At 41.6% G+C, this 21,824-nt stretch overlaps 1 protein-coding gene across 3 annotated transcripts in view; it reads left to right on the top strand.

The window, feature by feature from the left end:
* Nucleotides 1-21,824, top strand: part of kcnab2a (potassium voltage-gated channel, shaker-related subfamily, beta member 2 a) — a 269,685-nt gene that overhangs the window by 84,988 nt on the left and 162,873 nt on the right. For 2 of the 3 annotated variants that reach the window (XM_034166218.1, XM_034166219.1), the window contains exons 2-3: nt 7,104-7,265; nt 20,972-21,013. In XM_034166218.1, the coding sequence (XP_034022109.1) occupies nt 7,189-7,265; nt 20,972-21,013 (119 nt within the window). In that variant the 5' untranslated portion in view covers nt 7,104-7,188. The remainder of the gene's footprint in view (nt 1-7,103; nt 7,266-20,971; nt 21,014-21,824) is intronic. The other variant, XM_034166220.1, reaches the window with a different exon arrangement.

Below are 21,824 nucleotides of genomic sequence, written 5' to 3'. Positions count from 1 at the left end.
ATCACATGTGATTCAAATCCATATGGTTTTTGAAAAAAATAATAAGGTCGGATACTTTTCTAATAGACCTCATACATCAAAGTCCTGCAAGTGTCAGGGGGCCTTAAGTAGTCTTTACAATTATTACTATTATTATTATCAATAACGAATGTGTGATTTATTTATTTATTTCAGTAATAGTATGTCACACCATCGTTTAAATCACAGTATCTCCCAAACTAGAAAAAACCCTTAAACTCCAGATAATATGATGCTTTGTATATCGAGATGTTTTAAATTGCAATTTTCTGTGACTTTGCACTGTTATGATCTTGTGCAAACAAGGGCCTGAAAGTTTTTGTTATTATACTGGTTCTTAACCTGGTCTTCAAGGACTACCTTACCAACACATTATCCATCTTTTCTAGCTCTGTCTGAAGCTGATTAACTCATTGCATACCCGAATGTGCTAATCAGTTTTTGACAGAGACGGATGAAAAATGTGCAGGTATGGTGGTCCTCGAGAACCACTGTATTATTGTATATTTTAAAATATGGCAAAGGACTTTGACATCAAACATAACTCGCAAGTTCAGTCAGGGCTCCTTCACAATAGAAAGAACAATATTTGCTTCAGGCTTTTGAATAGGATGACCCCTTTGTTTTCTGGGGCACTTTAAGCTGGGCGATACCTCACGGTAGACCAGAGCATGCTGGAGGGATTATGTATTCTACTTTAATTTGGAATGTCTTTCAATTTGCCTTGAAAAACTGGTGGATTGTGGTGGGCTGTCACCTGACCTGGTTTCAGACCTGGTTTCAGATAAGCAATAGAAAACACACACTCCCACCCACCATGTTTTTAAAATTTAAATAGCTGATGGCACACTTGCAACAAGGCACTACTTTATGTTGCATGTATGTACTTATCAGGGTGCAGGGATGCCAGTTATACAGCATTATTTAAAAACAAATAATAATAAAAAAAATCTTCTCTTAAAATAGTCTTCAGATAAAATTTAGTCCTCTCCCTGCAAAACAGACTTCTAGAAATACAGAGGAACGCTTGTAAATATTTCCATCATGTATCATTGACATGATGCAACCTGGATTGGCCTCTGTCTTTGCACCATCAATATTGACCGAAGCTTTGCCTGTGAGGGGGGAATACAACATGTGTCCTGAACCTCATTTTTGTCAGATAATCCAGGTGAATTTTGTTGTCCAACGGGATCAACTTGTCCTCATCAGTTGACAACATGGATGACCTATGTTCCATTACAGCATGGTAGAATTGAATGGCTGAAGCTGTCAAATTTGTCCTTGGGAACAGTCACACTTTATTTGCAGCCTGGGAAATTGATGGAAGGAGAAAGTCACCTTCAAGTTGTCATTATGATGTCGGTTACGAGTCATGAGTCACACGAGTACAGCCACTGATGAAATAGGCGAGCATTGCCTGTTCATCTCACACTTTGTCAGGGTGACATAGATGCCAGCCCACTGCTGTCTTCATTATATTTTATCCACTACAGTTAATCTGGGCTAAAACACCAGTGTTGCTTCCTTGCCTACAAGGTTATATTTGATGTGAAATGTTCTCTTACAGTGTTGCTTTCTGAACTGGTGTGCCAAAACCATCTTGGAGAGAACGGCAGGGAAATTATATATATATATGTGTGTGTGTGTGTGTGTATATATACGAGGTCTGTCCATAAAGTATAGGTCCTTTTTATTTTTTTCAAAAACTATATGGATTTCATTCATATGTTTTTACGTCAGACATGCTTGAACCCTCGTGCGCATGCGTGAGTTTTTCCACGCCTGTCGGTGACGTCATTCGCCTGTGAGCACTCCTTGTGGGAGGAGTCGTCCAGCCCCTCGTCGGAATTCCTTTGTCTGAGAAGTTGCTGAGAGACTGGCGCTTTGTTTGATCAAATTTTTTTCTAAACCTGTGAGACACATCCAAGTGGACATGGTTCGAAAAATTAAGCTGGTTTTCAATGAAAATTTTAACGGCTGATGAGAGATTTTGAGGTGACACTGTCGCTTTAAGGACTTCCCACAGTGCGAGACGTCGCACAGCACTCTCAGGCGGCGTCATCAGCCTGTTTCAAGCTGAAAACCTCCACATTTCAGGCTCTATTGATCCAGGACGTCGTGAGAGAACAGAGAAGTTTCAGAAGAAGTCGGTTTCAGCATTTTATCCGGATATTCCACTGTTAAAGGAGATTTTTTTAATGAAAGACGTGCAGACGGGTCCGTGTGTCGGCTCGCAGCCGCCGCGACGCTCCGCCACAGGAAAAACACCTCTGTTGGAAGCGTTAAGGACAAGTTGGAACATGTCCAGCTGTTAAACAATTTCTCATATACTCACTCCACTGAAAGCCATCAAAAGCCGCCTGGATTTTACAAATGGTTATCAACACGGAGGTGTTTTTCCTGTGCCGCCGCTCCGCGCCGGCTGCGTCCCGACGCGCGGACCCGTCCGCCCGTCTTTCATTAAAAAAATCTCCTTTAACAGTGGAATATCCGGATAAAATGCTGAAACCGACTTCTTCTGAAACTTCTCTGTTCTCTCACGACGTCCTGGATCAATAGAGCCTGAAATGTGGAGGTTTTCAGCTTGAAACAGGCTGATGACGCCGCCTGAGAGCGCAGCGCGACGTCTCGCACCATGGGAAGTCCTTAAAGCGACAGTGTCACCTCAAAATCTCTCATCAGCCGTTAAAATTTTCACTGAAAACCAGCTTAATTTTTCGAACCATGTCCACTTGGATGTGTCTCACAGGTTTAGAAAAAACTTTGATCAAACAAAGCGCCAGTCTCTCAGCAACTTCTCAGACAAAGGAATTCCGACGAGGGGCTGGACGACTCCTCCCACAAGGAGTGCTCACAGGCGAATGACGTCACCGACAGGCGTGGAAAAACTCACGCATGCGCACGAGGGTTCATGCATGTCTTACGTAAAAACATATGAATGAAATCCATATAGTTTTTGAAAAAATAAAAAGGACCTATACTTTATGGACAGCCCTCGTATATATCTCATCTTCAACCGCTTATCCGGGATCGTGTCACGGGGGTGTGTGTGTATACACACACACACATATATACATATGTGTGTGTATGTGTATGAAATCATTGTTTTAAAATGACATCAAACCCTCATTGATGTCAGATCTCTTGCTATAGCTATCTCTACAGCAATGGCCTGCTTTTGAACCAAGCAATTTATTCATAGAATCATCACTGTGGTGACCTCGATTTAAAAAAGACACGAGAGAGAGAAAGAGAGAAGCATGAAAGAACTTTTACTCAGTCCCTCAAAACATTGGGTCAACCAGGGTTTGTTATTATGTATAAAGACTTACTGTGTACAGTACAAAGGAAAAATAAAATAGAATTATTAGGTATGATCAAGGTTTCATAAATTGGTGGTTATGGCTGTTTTTAGTTACTGCAGGATGAGTGGCTGATGATGTTATTCATGCTTTGTTACTCTGATTAGTTCAGTATCTTTGTTTTTAAGAAGTTACAAAGTTTATAACTCAACATCTATGCTAAACTACCCCAGTTTCAGTGGTGGTAATTTATTCAGTGTATTAAATTTGTAAATTTAGAACTTGGCTCCATCTAGTGGCATAGTAGAGCCACTAGATGGACAAGAGCAAATTCCTAACATCAACTGTCTTCACTGACAAATGGATGTGATATGTTTGCGGGACATGTAGCATATTTTTTGGTAGTCTCTCATGTTTTCGTGTTTGAACTTCTAACAGTCAAAAATGAAATGTAAACTTAATTGTGAGAGATTGATGAAGCATTCAAAAGATGTTTCAAGACAATATTTCAGAATCTGCACATTGGTATATTTTAAAATTTTGTGCACTGAAGTTTTGTACTTATGACTTTGCCTGGGGTTGTTTGGCACATGATGAAGAATGCATGAGAATATTTTCAATGGCACCCTTCCAGCCAGACCAGAAAATCACTATGGGCCCTTGGGTAAGGAAGGTCCTTAATCCCCTTGTTGCTTCCGGGGTGTAGTGAGTGCCTTGCATGGCAGCACCCAGGCATCGGTGTGTGATGTGTGAATGGGTGAATGTGAGGCATTGTTGTAAAGCACTTTGAGCTTCTGATGAAGATGGAAAAGCGCTATATAAATGCAGTCCATTTTACCATGTGGTACACATGTATAACATGTGCATGTCTGTGTTGGGAGCTGAAGCCTATCCCAGCAGTCATATGGTGAGAGTGAGTGTACACCCTGGATAGGACACCAGTCTGTTGCAGCACCACATATAGACAGACAAACACAGCCACACTCTCATTCACACCTATGGTCAATTCAGTGTTCCCAATTCACCTTTACTTACATGTCTTTGGATGTGGGAGGAAGCCAGAGAACCCGGAGGGAACCCATGCAAACACGGGGAGAACATGCAAACTCCACATAGAAAGGCCTAGTTGGGAAGTAATCATGTGACCTTCTAGCTGTGAGGCAGCTGTGAAGCCAGCGTTCCGGTCCCGGCTAAAATATGAGTGGGATGGCTTCAGTGGTACAAAAATATACCCATATCAACTGACTGAGAACTCCTGAAGTGGGGGACGTGGTTCATCAGGTAAGTCTGTATGTGCATCGATTAAATTTGCCCTTCTAAAACCCTTTTTGTAATTTAGCACTTGTTTATATTTTTTTCTTATTATTATTATTTTTAGATGGACACCTGAGCCTATAATTAGATTATTTGTGTTCCAGTATTGATTCTTGTGACCTGGAGGTACAGGTTTATCTTGTAATGATGTATGATTGTCTATTTATGACAGTCTGTCTGACTTAGATGGACATTAGTATACCACGCGAGAGGCTGTACAAGCTTTCCCAGTGCTTGCATGTTTTACCACTTTGTCCGTTACTTGTTTTTCTTATTACTTGTACGATACATTTATACCCTGTGGCTGTCCGATGCGTCAGACTGGGCTTCTGATTGGCCAAAGCTCCGATGCGGTGGGTGTCAATTCTGCATGAGTATACAACCCCTGGCAAAAATTATGGAATCACCGGCCTTGGAGGATGTTCATTCAGTTGTTTAATTTTGTAGAAAAAAAGCAGATCACAGACATGACACAAAACTAAAGTAATTTCAAATGGCAATTTTCTGGCTTTAAGAAACACTATAAGAAATCAAGAAAAAAAAGATTGTGGCAGTCAGTAACAGTTACTTTTTTAGACCAAGCAGAGGAAAAAAATATGGAATCACTCAATTCTGAGGAAAAAATTATGGAATCACCCTGTAAATTTTCATCCCCAAAACTAACACCTGCATCATATCAGATCTGCTCGTTAGTCTGCATCTAAAAAGGAGTGAACACACCTTGGAGAGCTGTTGCACCAAGTGGACTGACATGAATCATGGCTCCAACACGAGAGATGTCAATTGAAACAAAGGAGAGGATTATCAAACTCTTAAAAGAGAGTAAATCATCACGCAATGTTGCAAAAGATGTTGGTTGTTCACAGTCAGCTGTGTCTGAACTCTGGACCAAATACAAACAACATGGGAAGGTTGTTAAAGGCAAACATACTGGTAGACCAAGGAAGACATCAAAGCGTCAAGACAGAAAACTTAAAGCAATATGTCTCAAAAATCGAAAAATGTACAACAAAACAAATGAGGAACGAATGGGAGGAAACTGGAGTCAACGTCTGTGACCAAACTGTAAGAAACCGCCTAAAGGAAATGGGATTTACATACAGAAAAGCTAAACGAATGGCATCATTAACACCTAAACAGAAAAAAACAAGGTTACAATGGGCTAAGGAAAAGCAATTGTGGACTGTGGATGACTGGATGAAAGTCATATTCAGTGATGAATCTCGAATCTGCATTGGGCAAGGTGATGATGCTGGAACTTTTGTTTGGTGCCTTTCCAATGAGATTTATAAAGATGACTGCCTGAAGAGAACATGTAAATTTCCACAGTCATTGATGATATGGGGCTGCATGTCAGGTAAAGGCACTGGGGAGATGGCTGTCATTACATCATCAATAAATGCACAAGTTTGTTGATATTTTGGACAATTGAAAGGATGTTTGGGGATGATGAAATCATTTTTCAAGATGATAATGCATCTTGCCATAGAGCAAAAACTGCAAAAACATTCATTGCAAAAAGACACATAGGGTCAATGTCATGGCATAGGGTCAGTGTCAATGAGCAGATCTGATTTGATGCAGGTGTTAATTTGGGGGATGAAAATTTACAGGGTGATACCATAATTTTTTCCTCAGAATTGAGTGATTCCATATTTTTTTTCCTCTGCTTGGTCTAAAAAAGTAACCGTTACTGACTGCCACAATCTTTTTTTCTTGATTTCTTATAGTGTTTCTTAAAGCCAGAAAGTTGCCATTTGAAATGACTTTAGTTTTGTGTCATGTCTGTGATCTGCTTTTTTCTACAAAATTAAACAACTGAGTGAACATCCTCTGAGGCCGGTGATTCCATAATTTTTGCCAGGGGTTGTAGAAAGGACAGTTCTCCCAACACAACATGCAGTGCAGCTGTTCATTTAGTCAAGGTCAGAGGTCAAAAAGAATGCACGGCTGCATGCTTTTAATGTTTATTTTTTTATCTGGAATGTCAGAGTGCACTCTGCGCATTCTCTTGGTAAGAAGGTGCCACAGAGAAAGATGGTTGTTTGCTGTCCTTGCTGCTGCAGCTGCACTGAATGCCAGCACAGTGAGTGAACCTTGTCAGCACACCAACATAGTGAGGAAGTGTGACATCATAATCCCAGAGTGAGCTAGATTCTATCGACATTTGCGTTCAGACCTTGGCAAATCCCGCTCAAATCCAGCCCCCCTCAGCATGCATATATGTCTTGAAACAGGGAAAATCGTTCTGCTGAATGCAGCTCTCTGTGTTGCCAGTGGAAATGTGATGTCATATGGCCATCAGAGACCTAAATCCACAGCTGAGGGATTACGTGATTTTGTCACCGAACAGAATATTTAAATGCCTAACTAATCCATTTGCTTCACCTGTTACAGTGTGACAGCACCTTCAGAATCCAATTTATTGAAACATCATGTACATATTATCTGCTATTTTCCTCAGAGGCTCTGATTGGAAATTGTGCCCCCTGCTACGATAGAAAGAAACCTACCTCTGGCAGGCTGGCCATTCCCCATCCCTCCTGTATCAATGTATCCTGAATCCACCACAGACTCACCTGCTCGCCTCTCCCTTCGACAGACTGGCTCACCAGGCATGATCTACAGGTGAGTTACACTACAGGATGCTATAGGTAGACGTTCAAAGACAGGTTGTACAAGAATTTTAATTGAAAGTGACATATTCATTCAGTAAACTAAAGTAGGTCTTATTAGAGTGCATGCTTGGCCATAAATCCACAGTCGATCATCCTTCTTAGCAAACAACAGACCAAACTGCTTTTGTCGTCCATTGTGTGAAACATATGCCTTCCAGTTTGTGTCAAATCATTGCACATTTGTTTGTCAGAAATGCTGTTAAATGGATAACTGAAATTTATAATGTGAATAAATATTTTTTATGGTGCAAGTCCATTTAGCTCAGTAGATAGTTGACAGGCTATCGCTGTGAAGGCCCTTGTATGATTCCCAGTCATGCTTCCTGTGTGTGTTCCTGGAAAAGACACTTCCTCTGCATTATCCCAGGCCACCCACCGTACTGTAAGTGGGTACTGGCCCTGGCTGAGGAAGTACCATATGATGCACTGGCATACCCTCCAGGGGGAGTTGTAGACTCTCGTCCTCTTCATGCAACGGAATCTGGATATAAGCACCAACACCAATGGGCCTCAAGACCTACATAGGACTGATTTGCACGTTAGCAGAAAGAGGTTAGATCAGGATAGATGAGAGAACGCCCACATAACTTCACTTCTTGCCACATTTTTAGGTCACTCATGCATGAGTGTTTGTAATAGAGAACCTAGCTGAGACATGTATGCACATAATTTAGAAGAGGATAACTCAACTGTGGCTGTCAGACAAGATATTTAATCTTCAAACTGATAGTCTTTATTGTTTTTGTGCACATATTTGCTCATTTCAAATGGATACCTGCAACACGTTTTAAAAAGCTGGTACAGTGGTATGTTTACCAGTGTTACATCACCTTTCCTTCTAACAACACTCAATAAGCATTTGGCAACTGAGGACACTAATTGTTGAAGCTTAATAGGCGGAATTCTTTCCCATTCTTGCTTGATGTACGACTTCTGTTGTTCAACAGTCCGGGGTCTCCGTTGTTGTATTTTGCGCTTCATAATGTGCCACACATTTTTAATGGGCGACAGGTCTGGACTGCAGGCAAGCCAGTGTAGTACCCACACTCTTTTACTATGAAGCCATGCTGTTGTAACACGTGCAGAGTGTGGCTTGCCATTGTCTTGCTGAAATTAGCAATGATGTCCCTGAAAAAGACATTGCTTGGATGGCAGCATGTGTTGCTCCAAAACCTGGATGTACCTTTCAGCATTGATGGTGCCATCACAGATGTGTAAGTTGCCCATGCCATGGGCACTGACACACCCCCATACCATCACAGATGCTGGCTTTTGAATTTTGCGCTGGTAACAATCTGGATGGTCTTTTAACTCTTTTGTCCGGAGGACACGACGTCCATGATTTCCAAAAACAATTTGAAATGTGGACTCTTCAGACCACAGCATACTTTTTCACTTTGTATCTGTCCATTTCAAATGAGCTCGGGCCCAGAAAAGGCTGCATTTCTGGAAGTTGTTGATATATGGCTTTCGCTTTGCATGGTAGAGTTTTAACTTGCACTTGTAGATGTAGCGACAAACGTTTCAAATCTGTTTAAGGCAGTTCTGTTTGCAGATGATACAACCCTGTTTTGTTCAGGAGAAAATCTGCAGCAGTTGTCTGATTTACATACTGGAATGATAATGTTAAAGGCAGGGTTTGATATTAATAAATTATCACTAACTTTGTCTGAAATTAAAATAATGTTATTTGGGAATTACAATAAAGACATACAAATTCAGTTAAATATACAAGGCGTAATCATAGAGCGTGTCAAAGAAATTAAGTTCTTAGGTGTTATTAATGATGAAAGAATGAATTGGAAAGCTCATATTCAACATAGTCAGGGGAGGAGGGTTTCCATTTTGGTGAGCTCAGGGTCTCATCACTGCTTTTTGCAAATGATGTGGTCCTGTTGGCTTCATCGGCCGGTGACCTCCCACACTTACTGGATTGGTTCACAGCCGAGTGTGAAGCGGCTGGGATGACGATCAGCACTTCTAAATCTGAGGCCATGGTTCTCAGCAGGAAACCGATGCATTGCCTGCTGCCTCAAGTACCTCGGGGTCTTGTTCACAAGTGAGGGGACGATGGAGCATGAGATTGGCCGGATAGTCGGCGCAGCAGGGGCGGTATTGCATTCGCTCTACCGCACTGTTGTGACGAAAAGGGAGCTGACCCAAAAGGCGAAGCTCTTGATCTACTGGTCAATCTTCATTCCTACTCTCACCTGTGGTCATGAGTGTTGGGTCATGACCGAAAGAACTAGATCGCGGGCACAGGCTGCCGAAATGGGCTTCCTCAGGAGGGTGGCTGGTGTCTCCCTTAGAGATAGGTTGAGAAATTCGGTCATCTGTGGGGAGCTCGGAGTAGAGTCGCTGCTCCTTCGCGTTGAAAGGAGCCAGCTGAGGTGGTTCGGGCATCTGTTAAGGATGCATCCTGGGCACCTCCCAAGGGAGGTGTTCCAGGTATGTCTGTCTGGGAGGAGACCCCGGGGAAGACCCAGGACTATAACTCCACACTGGCCTGGGAACGCCTCGGGATCCCCCAGTCAGAAATGGTCAATGTGGCCTGGGAAAGGGAAGTCTAGGGTCCCCTGCTGGAGCTGTTGCCCCCGTGACCCGAACCCAGAAAAGCGGCTGAAGATGAGTGATGAGATATTAAACATATTCAAAAGAGAGGGTCAAAAAGTATTGCAGTACTAAATAAGATAAGGCATGTTCTTGATTGCAAAGCACTTCATACTCTGTATTGTTCATTGGTTGCTCCGTACTTGGCTTACTGTGCTGAAGTTTGGGGCAGTAATTATAAAACTACATTGCAATCATTACTCATTCTTCAAAAAAAGAGGATTAAGAATGATTCACAAAGTAGGTTATCAAGATCACACGATTCATTGTTTATTAAATCTAGAATATTAAAACTTCATGATATGATTACATTTTAGACTGTGCAATTAATGTATAAAGTGAAAAATATGCAACTGCCCCTCAGAATTCAAGAATTTTTCAAGTAGAGAGAGGGAAAATATAATTTAAGGGGCTTGCCACATGGGGTGTGCAGCCAGTACATTCTGAGTGCCAGTCCCAAGCCTGGATAAATGAGGAGGGTTGTGTCAGGAAGGGCATCCGGTGTAAAACAAGCCAACCCAACTATGCAGACTAAGAATCGAATTTCCATACCGGATCAGTCGCGAGAAAGAAGATTTCTGGAGTGTGTTAGATTAGGTGGTGGAGAGGGTGCCCAAGCATGAAAGAGTGGTGATAGGAGTGGACTTCAGTGGGCATATGTTGGTGAAGGGAACAGAGGTGATGAGGAAGTAATGGGTAAATATGGTATCAAGGATAGGAATGGGGAAGGACAGATGGTAGTTGCTTTTTCAAAAAGGATGGAAATGGCTGTGGTGAATACCTACTTTAAGAAAAGGGAGGAGCACAGGGTAACATATAAGAGTGGAGGAAGGTGCACACAGGTGGACTACATTCTTTGTCGGAGATGCAAGCTAAAAGAAATCAGAGACTGTAAGGTGGAGTGAGTGTTGTTAGACAGCATAGGATGGTTGTTTGTTGGATGACTTTAGAGGTAAAGAAGAAGAAGAGAGTGAGAGCTCAACAAAGGATCAGATGGTGGAAGCTGAAGGAGGAAGACTGTTGTGTGAAATTTAGCGAGCAGGTGAGAGAAGCACTGGTTGGAGGGGAAGCAATTTTGGACAACTGGAAAAGTACTGCAGATGTGGTGAGGGAGACAGCTAGAAAAGTACTGGGTATGACATCTGGACAGTGGAAGGAAGACAAGGAGACTTGGTGGTGGAATGAAGAGGTCCAGGAAAGCATAAGGAGAAAGAGATTGGCGAAAAAGTTTTGGGATAGTCGGAGAGATGAAGAAAGTAGACAGGAGTACAAGGAAATGTGGTGTAAGGCAAAAAGGGAAGTGGCAAAAGCGAAGGAAAAGGCATATTGCGAGCTGTACAATAAGTTGAATATTAAGGAAGGAGAAAAGGACTTGTACTGATTGGCCAGACAAAGGGACATAGCTGGAAAGGATGTGCAACAGGTTACGGTGGTAAAAGATGCACATGGTAATGTGCTGAGAAGGTGGAGGGAATATTTTGAAGAGCTGATGACTAAAGAAAATGAGCGAGAGAAAAGGCTGGATGATGTGGTTAGAGTAAATCAGGAAGTACAAGAGATTAGTAAGGAAGAAGTGAGGGCTGCTATGAAGAGGATGAAGAGTGGAAAGGCAGTTGGTTCAGATGACATTCCAGTGGAGGCATGGAAATGTCTTGGAGAGATGGCAGTAGAGTTTCTAACCAGATTGTTTAATAAAATCTTGGAAAGTGAGAAGATGCCTGAGGAGTGGAGACGAAGTGTGCTGGTTCCTATTTTCAAGAACAAGGGTGATGTGCAGAGCTGCAGTAACTACAGAGGCATAAAGTTGATCAGCCACAGCATGAAGTTATGGGAAAGAGTAGTAGAAGCTAGGCTTAGAAAACAGGTGAAGATCTGTGAGCAGCAATATGGTTTCATGCCGAGAAAGAGCACTACAGATGCAACATTTTCTCTGAGAATACTGTTGGAGAAGTACAGAGAAGGCCAGAAAGAGTTACATTGTGTGTTTGTGGACTTAGAAAAAGCTTATGATAGGGTGCCAAGAGAAGAGTTGTGGTATTGTATGAGGAAGTCTGGAGTGGCAGAGAAGTATGTTAGGGTAGTGCAGGACATGTACAAGAATAGTGTGACAGCGGTGAGATGCGCAGTCGGAATGACAGACTCATTCAAGGTGGAGGTGGGATTACACCAAGGATCAGCTCTGAGTCTTTTATTGTTTGCAGTGGTGATGGACAGGTTGACGGATGAGATCAGACAGGAGTCTCCATGGACTATGATGTTTGCAGATGACGTGATCTGTAGTGAGAGTCGAGAGCAAGTTGAGTCTAGTCTGGAGAAGTGGAGATATGCTTTGGAGAGAAGGGGAAAGAAAGTCAGTAGGAGCAAGACTGAATACATGTGTGTGAATGGGAGGGAGCCCAGTGGAACAGTGCAGTTACAAGGAGTAGAAGTGGTGAAAGTAGATGAGTTTAAATATTTGAGGTCAACTGTTCAAAGTAATGGAGAGCGTGGTCGAGAGGTGAAGAAGAGACAGGCAGGGTGGAGTGGGTGGAGAAAGGTGGCAGGAGTGATTTGTGACCGAAGAATATCAGCAAGAGTGAAGGGGAAAGTTTACAAGACAGTAGTGAGACCAGCTATGTTGTACGGCTTAGAGACGGTGGCACTTCAGGCAGAGCTGAATATGTTGAGATTCTCTTTGGGAGTGACAAGAATGGACAAGATTAGGAATGAACATATCAGAGGGACAGCTCAGGTGGGATGGTTTGGAGACAAAGTCAGAGAGGCGAGATTGAGATGGTTTGGACATGTGCAGAGGAGGTACCCAGGGTATATAGGGAGACGGATGCTGAGGATGGAGCCACCAGGCAGGAGGAGAAGAGGGAGGCCAAAGAGGAGGTTTATGGATGTGCTGAGGGAGGACATGCAGGTGCTTGGTGTGACAGAGGAAGATACAGAGGACAGGGTGAGATGGAAACGATTGATCTGCTGTGGTGACCCCTAACTTGAACAGCCGAAACACGAAGAAGAAGAGGGCTTGCATCATTTTAAAATTGCTGGTGCTTGGACGACCAGGAAAGGTTTCTGTGTTTCTACTTGTGGCCCTAAAATATGGAATAATCTGGCGAAGGAACTCAAGCGATGTCCAAATGTCAATCAGTTTAAACACCAGTATATGGAACTGATGTTTTCTGAATATGTGAAAATTGTCTAAATTCTCTGAAAATTCAATTCATGTTTGAAGGACTATATAGCTGTTAGTTAAAGCATGGACAATTATGTTATTGATTATATGAGGTTATTGATTATTTTAAGATGTCTGTTTAAGTGAGCTGTTCGGCTCACTTTTTGTTTTGGTTTTGTTATAAGTAAAAGTTGCTGAGGTGTAGGTGTATATAATTTTTGCTTCTACCTACACCCTTTCTGGCTGAGAAATCAGTTTTATTTATTTTTGTTTTATTTTGTTTTGTTTTATTTTGTTGCAGAGTTCTTTTCCTTGAACCGAATAAACTTGAACTTGAAACTGTTGGACTATTTTTTCATGCAGTTGCTCACAAAGTGGTGATCCTCGCCCCATCTTTGCTTGTGAACGGCTGAGCCTTTTGGAGATGCTCCTTTTATACCCAATCATGACACTCACCTGTTTCCAATTAACCTGTTCACCTATGGAATGTTCCAAACACGTGTCCTTTGAGCATTGTTGCTCGTGTCCCAGCTGTTTTGAAACATGTTGCAGGCATCCATTTCAAAATGAGCAGATATTTTCACAAAAACAATAAAGTTTATCAGTTTGAACATTAAATATCTTGTCTTTGTGGTGTATTCAATTGAATATAGGTTGAAGAGGATTTGCAAATTATTGTATTCTGTTTTTATTTACATTTCACACAACGTCCCAACTTCATTGGAATTGGGGTTGTAAAAGCACCTTGGCTGGCATGGTGAACAGACTAGATTATGTCATTTCAAGCTGCATTGGTAGATGTACGTCATGGCATGTGAGATATTTTTTTCAAGACCGTGTTTGGTCACAGGAATGTGATAGTGGCTGTCCTTGAACCTTTCAATGCCACCGGTTGTCTGCACAAAGGCGTTGTGAAAAAACAAGTATATTTTTGCCCTCACACAGTGAGAACTGCTTGCTCCACACAGATTTACCCCCGAGTACCATATGTTTAATGATTGAGGTCAGTGAGGTCCCAGTGTGCAGTTTCGAGCTTTGCATGGCAACACCCTGACATCATTGTACTTGTGTGTGAATGTGACTTTTATAAAGCTCTTTGAGCATCTGGTCAAGTGCTACGTAAATACATTCCACTTACCGTTTAAATACTGAATGTGAAAAATATATCACATTGCCCTTAATGTATTCCATTTGTGGTTGTTACACACAGAAGCATTACATACTTTTAATACTGATTGGAATTTGCTGAAATGATGCATAATCCAAAGGCTGCCCAGTGCTTCACTTTGCATGTTTCCTGTTCCTTTGTTGATCTTATTTTGCTTTCCACCACTCGCATATGTGGTGGATTAAAGTTGTAAGGGAATTGAAGCATGGTTAGGCCACTAGAGTTCGCCAGAGTGTACTCCACTTTATAATTTGTGCAGATTAAGCTGCACTCTCATGTAACACCAGAATGTGGAGCCAGAGACTTGTGTGCTTTTGTGAGCACCATCTGTCTCACATAAATCTGTGGCTGTGGTTCACATCACTTATACAATGTGCATATAGTTATAATGACTAAAGAGCTTTGTGACATTTGAGAAACATTTTGAGAACTTCATTAGACATTAACAGTGAATGATTACCTTAATATGTAATTTTGACTATACTAGTTACAGTTTAATCATGAAGGTCAAAATGAAATTTGCTCTTAAGCTTTAAAAGTATCTTCTCATTTACTTGTCATTGTATGTAGCACCAAATGGTTTGCACTATTGCTTCCATGAAGTGATAAATAAATGCAGACTCAGCGGCTATGCTGTAGCAAAGTCTAATAGACCGTTGTTACGTTGTTTGGTGCATACGCAGTGAGTTCTCCACAAGTTGCTCACGTAGAACGCTGTGGGGCGCAGCGCCTTTTTATGCAAGCATGTATCCTTCGTGTAAATACATGGACATGAGTGAATCTATGGATAACACTAGGACAAATGTCCGTAATGTGCCCAAAGAAAGGTGGTCAAAGTCCCATAAACGTGTCCCAGATGTGACCATTTGAACAGTAAGACAATATTTAATAGGGAACATTTCTTCTGTCAGCTGTAACTCTGTACACACTGTGTGCACATTTTTTTTTCACGGCTTTATTCATCAGGGATGAGAGTCTTCCACAGATCTGCACGTTTCCGACTTTTTCTGGATTTCTGGGCCATTTCTGAGATGAGCGTAAACATTGAGAAAATTTGGGGTGGGTGTAGGTGCAGCGGGGCCAGCTATACTTGTTAAACCTTTCCTCATATGCACAGAACCGCATTGCTGAAACTGAAAGCTAAAACGTGCAATGTCATTGGTTACTTTTTCTGCAGCAGCGAACTGTCAACCAGTCAGAATCTCTATAATATCAAAAGTCACTGAAAGTGCTCGGATGTGGACATTTTGATTTCCTGAAAGTTTGGTCTGTTGAGCTGCGTGTTTAACATGGCTAAAATTACCATGAGAGAGGACGAAGACGGCATTAAAGACATCGATAGTGGTGTAAAAATACGAGGTCTGTCAATAAAGTATCGTACCTTTTATTTTTTTCAAAAACTATATGGATTTCATTCATAAGTTTTTACGTCAGACATGCTTGAACCCTCGTGCGCATGCGTAAGTTTTTCCATGCCTGTCAGTGACGTCATTCGCCTGTGAGCACGCCTTGGGAAGGAGTGGTCCCGCCCCCTCGTCGGATTTTTATTGTCTGGAAATGGCGGAATGAAAAGGACTTTTTTTCCATCAGAATTTTTTCAGAAGCTGTTAGAGACTGGCACCTGGAAACCATTCGAAATATTTATCTGGCTTTCGGTGAAAATTTTACGGGCTTCACAGAGAATAAGGACTTTTACTACAGCTTCTGTGCAGACGCTCTGTGCATTTGCAATTATTAATGAGACAACTCCATAGGAAGTTAGCTTTGAGTTAGCAAACGTTAGTGTGCAAGCTAATGTCCACAAAATGTCTTGTAATGACTCCAGAGGTGTTATCCGGTTACAAAAACAGAATTTTCAATTTTAGAAGTTTGTATAATACACCAGAAACTAAGCTGTTCATAAGTAGCTACACCAGGAAGTGACGTCACCATGCTAACCTCCGCAGAATTTCTCGTAAATAAGTTCAAAGGTTTTGTTAGGTTCCAAAAACAGCATTTACAGTTTTAGCTTTTACGTAATACAGTGAGGAAAATAATTATTTGAACACCCTGCAGTTTTGTAAGTTCTCCCACTTAGAAATCATGGAGAAATCATCTTAGGTGCATGTCGACTGTGAGAGACAATAATAATAATCTTAAAAAAAAAAATCCGGAAATCACAATGTATGATTTTTTAATAATTTATTTGTATGTTACTGCTGCAAATAAGTATTTGAACACCTGTGGAAAAAAAATGTTAATATTTGGTACAGTAGCCTTTGTTTGCAATTACAGAGGTTAAACGTTTCCTGTAGTTTTTCACCAGGTTTGCACACACTGCAGCAGGGATTTTGGTCCACTCCTCCATACAGATCTTCTCTAGATCTTTCAGGTTTGGAGTTTCAGCTCCCTCCAAAGATTTTCTATTGAGTTCAGGTCTGGAGACTGGCCGGGCCACTCCAGGACCTTGAAATGCTTTTTACGGAGCCCCTTCTTAGTTGCCCTGGCTGTGTGTTTGGGGTCATTGTCATGCTGGAAGACCCAGCCATGACCCATCTTCAATGCTCTTACTGAGGCAGTACATGACCCCGTCCATCCTCCCTTCAATACGGTGCAGTCGTTCTGTCTCCTTTGCAGAAGAGCACCCACAGAGTATGATGTTTCCACTCCCATGCTTCACGGTTGGGATGGTTTTCTTGGAGTTGTTCTCATCTTCTAAACATGGCAAGGGGAGTTGATTCCAAAAAGCTCTATTTTGGTCTCATCTGACCACATGACCTTCTCCCATGCCTCCTCTGGATCATCCAGATGGTCACTGGTGAACTTCTAATGGGCCTGGACATGTGCTGGCTTGAGCAGGGGGACCTTGCTGCCCTGCATGATTTTAAACCATGACAGCATCATGTGTTACTAATGTAATCTTTGTGACTGTGGTCCCAGCTCTCTTCAGGTCATTGACCAGGTCCTCCTGTGTAGTTCTGAGCTTTCTCAGAATCATCCTTACCCCACAAAGTGAGGTCTTGCATGGAATCCCAGGCCGAGGGAGATCGACAGTCATCTTTTCTTCCACTTTCTAATAAACAATCATAATAGTTGTTGTCTTCTACCAAGCTGCTTGCCTGTTGTCCTGTAGTCCATCCCAGCCTTGTGCAGGTCTACAGTTTTGTCCCTGGTGTCCTTAGACAGCTCTTTGGTCTTGGCTATGGTGGACAGGTTGGAGTGTGATTGATTGAGTGTGTGAACAGGTGTCTTTTATACAGGTAACAAGTTCAAACAGGTGCAATTAATACAGGTAAAGAGTGCAGAATAAGAGGGCTTCTTAAAGAAAAATTAACAGGTCTGTGTGAGCCAGAATTCTTGCTGGTTGGTAGGTGTTCAAATACTTATTTGCAGCAGTAACATACAAATAAATTATTAAAAAAAAAATCATATATTGTGATTTCCGGATTTTTTTTTTTTTTTTTTTTTTTTTAGATTATGTCTCTCACAGTGGACATGCACCTAATGCTGCGTTTACACATAACGATGACAAGTCACGAATGCCATGAAGTACACATTCTTAGCCGCTGATCACGAATGTGATGATTCGGGGCAGAGGCGTCAGGTGTCCTCAGGAACTGCTGCAACCTGTTACCACACGTTACGATTAATGGCACGTGTTGCTGGAGAATTATCAGGAACCATTACTCACGGTCAAGAATAGTGTTGTTGCGCGCTATTGTGCGTAACAGCGCATCGTTAAGTTCTGTCACGTTGTGAACGAGGTGAATTGTCTCCACACACACACCCATATTCATCCAACCAAATTCAGATCGCTCCAGTTTTTCAGAAGAACTTTGTGACTGCATGCGTAGTTGGGCTCTGTGCCATGGAGTGGCGCAGAGAGGAGGAGGAGGACAGAGCCAGATGTGTGCCTTCATGTGGCTCTCTTCTCGCGCATTTTCCCAAACATCAGGCAAATGCAGCAGGTGGAACACCTGCAGGAGCGCGCTGAAGAGCACTGAAATTAGACTTTTAGCCAACTTGGTGTCAGCAGTCAAACTGAATGCGATGCAGCAGGGTTTAATTGTGCGCACACTTCTTCCTCCGCCGGACTGTAGGAGGTGCAGAGATGTCTGGCTGCACGTGAGTCTCCTCTCGCTCTTCTGGTTCCTCTGGCTCAGACTCGTTCTCCTGCTCATCAGTTACAACAGCAGGTGGAACACCTGCAGGAGCATCCTGAGGAGCTTCAGCAGGAACTGTGGAACGACATTTGGAGCCGAGTTTAATTGTACGCACATGACAGAAAACTGATTTGTCGTGGCGCGCAGTGAAATGTGACGCCGCGTTACAAGTCGTGTCAAAACTTGACAGTTTCTGTGTCACTTCGTAATAACGCGTGACAGTTTGGGCTCCAAGAACCATCACAGGAACCACTATGAACGTTGTCACATTCTATTAAGGATCACTACTCATCAAGACGGATTAATACGCTCAGTTTTGACCTCCACGACATGAGGCGAAATGAGGGTGGTGTGTGACATTCGTGGAAGATTTTTTGACAGGCAAAAACATGCTCCACGAATATCAAGAATATCACTCACCAGCATGCACTATTAAGAAACCTATTCAGATGCTTTAAGTCACATTAAGAATGTCAGGAATGTGTCACGAATGACAGAAAAATGACATTCGTAACGCGTCTTGGTTATGTGTAAACGCACCTTAAGATTAAAATTTCAGACCCCTCCATGATTTCTAAGTGGGAGAACTTGCAAAATCACAGGGTGTTCAAATACTTATTTTCCTCACTGTATATGAGAAAGACAAAAAAAGGGGATTTTTAAGCGGCTGAGCACTGTGCTGATGTGAACGACCCGTCTAGTATCCACGCTGTAGAGGGCATCAGGTCCTCTTTAGCCTGCACGGAGAGCCGCTCCTTGGACATGTTTTGGATGAATACACATTTAATGCTTTGCCCCCCGGAGTTGTGAGTTCATGCTTAGTCCCGCAACATTTACGCACCGCTGTGCATGCGCACTCTGAATGTAACAATGGTCTGTTTTACAATCAGGGTACATAAGTAGATTTTAAAGATAAAGTTTGGTTTAATGTCAAGGTGGAAATGACCAACAAAGTTTAGTTTGCCATACGTGGATAATTACTACTGGTCTGTCAGCAGCAATGGTCATTTGGTTTGATATCCGCTTTTGTTTGCCAGCAGAACTCTAATTATACTAGTTTTTACCAAAATATCTGTGTCATTTCCAGGATGTCTAATTTTGATGGGCTGCCAGAACTGTTATTTATTTAGTAAGTAACCACTAAATGGACTCATTTCCCTATCAAAGCCTACTGTATAACAATCTAACTCCCAGGATTATTGTCCAGTAGTGAAACAACTTGAAACAGGCATTCAAAAATAAAATGTCTGTCAAAAATGGCCTCTCTGGAAATAGTGCATTTCAAACTCACGCATCTGTGAATGTGTAATGTGAATAATATTTTTTTGTTTGAAAGAGGTAATCACTATCTGTGATGCCACAAAAGGATGTGTACTTACTGTATAATTATACAGACTAAGATTAGTGCAATCTATTACACAATTCACGCAACAATTATCTTAGTAAAAAAAATGTCCTCTGCAGAAAGTATAGCAGATCATATCTGTAAACTCATATATGCAAACATCTGACAGGTCTGAAACTTTGGGCATTTATGGGCCCCGGGCAGCAGTTAGATATCGATGCATAACTTGACCATAGTCACCACTTTTTTGATCCCCACCCCCTGACTTGCCTAAAGAAAACTGGTTGTAAAAGTTGAGATTTACTGTAAATTCATCAGTGGGTACCAATAATTGTGTCCAGCATGCATGTTATGTCAGGATTTTTGTTTCACTTTATGAAAGATTTTTGTTTTGTTGTTGCTGCCAAATGACTTTGGACATTTTTAAATATTTTTTGATTCAACAAAAATGCTTTGTTTTGCATTTATTTCTGACCACATATTAAATCTGTACATAAAATATAGAGGTACCAACAATTGTGACCATGTGTGTATGTGTGGTTGGATGCAGAAACCAGCAAAAACCTGATCCAAGGTGTATTTCTTTATGTAAAAAGAACATCACTGGGGGTGTGCCTTCCATAAACAGACTCACATTGCAAGTACACTTTACTGTATTATGGCCACTGTGTGTGTGTGTGTGTGTGTGTGTGTGTGTGTGTGTGTGTGTGTGTGTGTGTGTGTGTGTGTGTGTGTGTGTGTGTGTGTGTGTGTGTGTGTGTGTGTGTGTGTGTGTGTGTGTGTGTGTGTGTGTGTGTCATGGAGGGCAGAAAATAGACAAAAAAAAAGTACTTTGTGAAAGGCCTCGGTCTGTTGAGCGCGCGCACACACACACACACACACACACACATCAATGTGTTCAAATAATACTTGATAAATAATGACAGTATTAATATGCAGCCATTTTCAAAGCGATTGCACCTCACTATAGAAATGTGATTATTTGAGAGAAACACTTTATGATGATGTAACATTTTGTTCTCCTTCTCTGTTTTAAATTTAATTGAACAATGCTGTGTTTTCTGCTTCCTGCTACTTCACTTTAACATGTTCTGGCTTTTACTGTGCAACCTTTGTTTCACGATAATCTTAAGGATTTTTGTACCAAAAGTTGTTTGATTACTAACTCTCTTTTCTGCCTGCATTAACCAAGCTTTCCTTTCTGCTCCTTTCTTTCCCCTGTTGTCTTCAGTGCTCGTTATGGGAGCCCCAAACGACAACTGCAGTTCTACAGGTATTTGGCTGTCTCTGTGTCTGCCAGCTGCTGTTTTTTGTTGTTGTTTTTGCGCAGAGTAAGGTTATTAAAGCTGATCATTTTTATGCCTACTGTGGTTTCTGTTCATTAGGCATAAAAATTCAGTACTTTGTGTCTTTGTGCTGGACTAGAATAAGTTATAAAGTTCAATATACATAATTTGCTGTTCTGTCACTGAAACCCACACGTCCATTAGTAAACCTCTGCCACATAAACAACACTTACTGTATCATCTACTATTTAGCTGCCAGTGCACTCTAGAGCTTAAACCTTATAGGGGTGATTATGGATTTTGTTGTATGGAAACTTGCAAAAAATCTGTGAATTGACATTTGTATTCAGGTGAGTTTTTAAAAAGTGAAAATGGGCACATTCACACTTAATTTGGCATCCCTATGTGATCGAAATAGTTTTTATCTACTGATTTGATCTCCAGAAATATTATGTCAGCATGGGATAATCATTTCTATTGTCAATATTTATTATGTGCATTATCAACTGCTTGCCTAAAATATATTTTATGCAAGTTTCACCTGATCTGTCATTTCCACCATTTTATTTTCAGTGGATCTAGCTGGTACTTCCTCGTTGGCTGTGCATTTAGATGTTCTGTCTTTCTGCTACTTTAGAGTTGGAGCATGTTTTATGGTCTTATATCAGGTCTTATTCTGCTGATCCAGTAAGAAAAACCCCTGACTATGTGGATGTGCTTGTAATGAACTCACTATCGGATTTTTGACTTGGCGCCTTGTACATTTCTGTCCTCTTAAAGTGCAAAGTATCTCGCGAG

The sequence above is a fragment of the Thalassophryne amazonica genome, chromosome 3 (assembly GCF_902500255.1).
Source record: "Thalassophryne amazonica chromosome 3, fThaAma1.1, whole genome shotgun sequence".
Taxonomy (NCBI): Eukaryota; Metazoa; Chordata; class Actinopteri; order Batrachoidiformes; family Batrachoididae; genus Thalassophryne; species Thalassophryne amazonica.
This window is presented reverse-complemented; position numbering and strand designations above follow the sequence as displayed.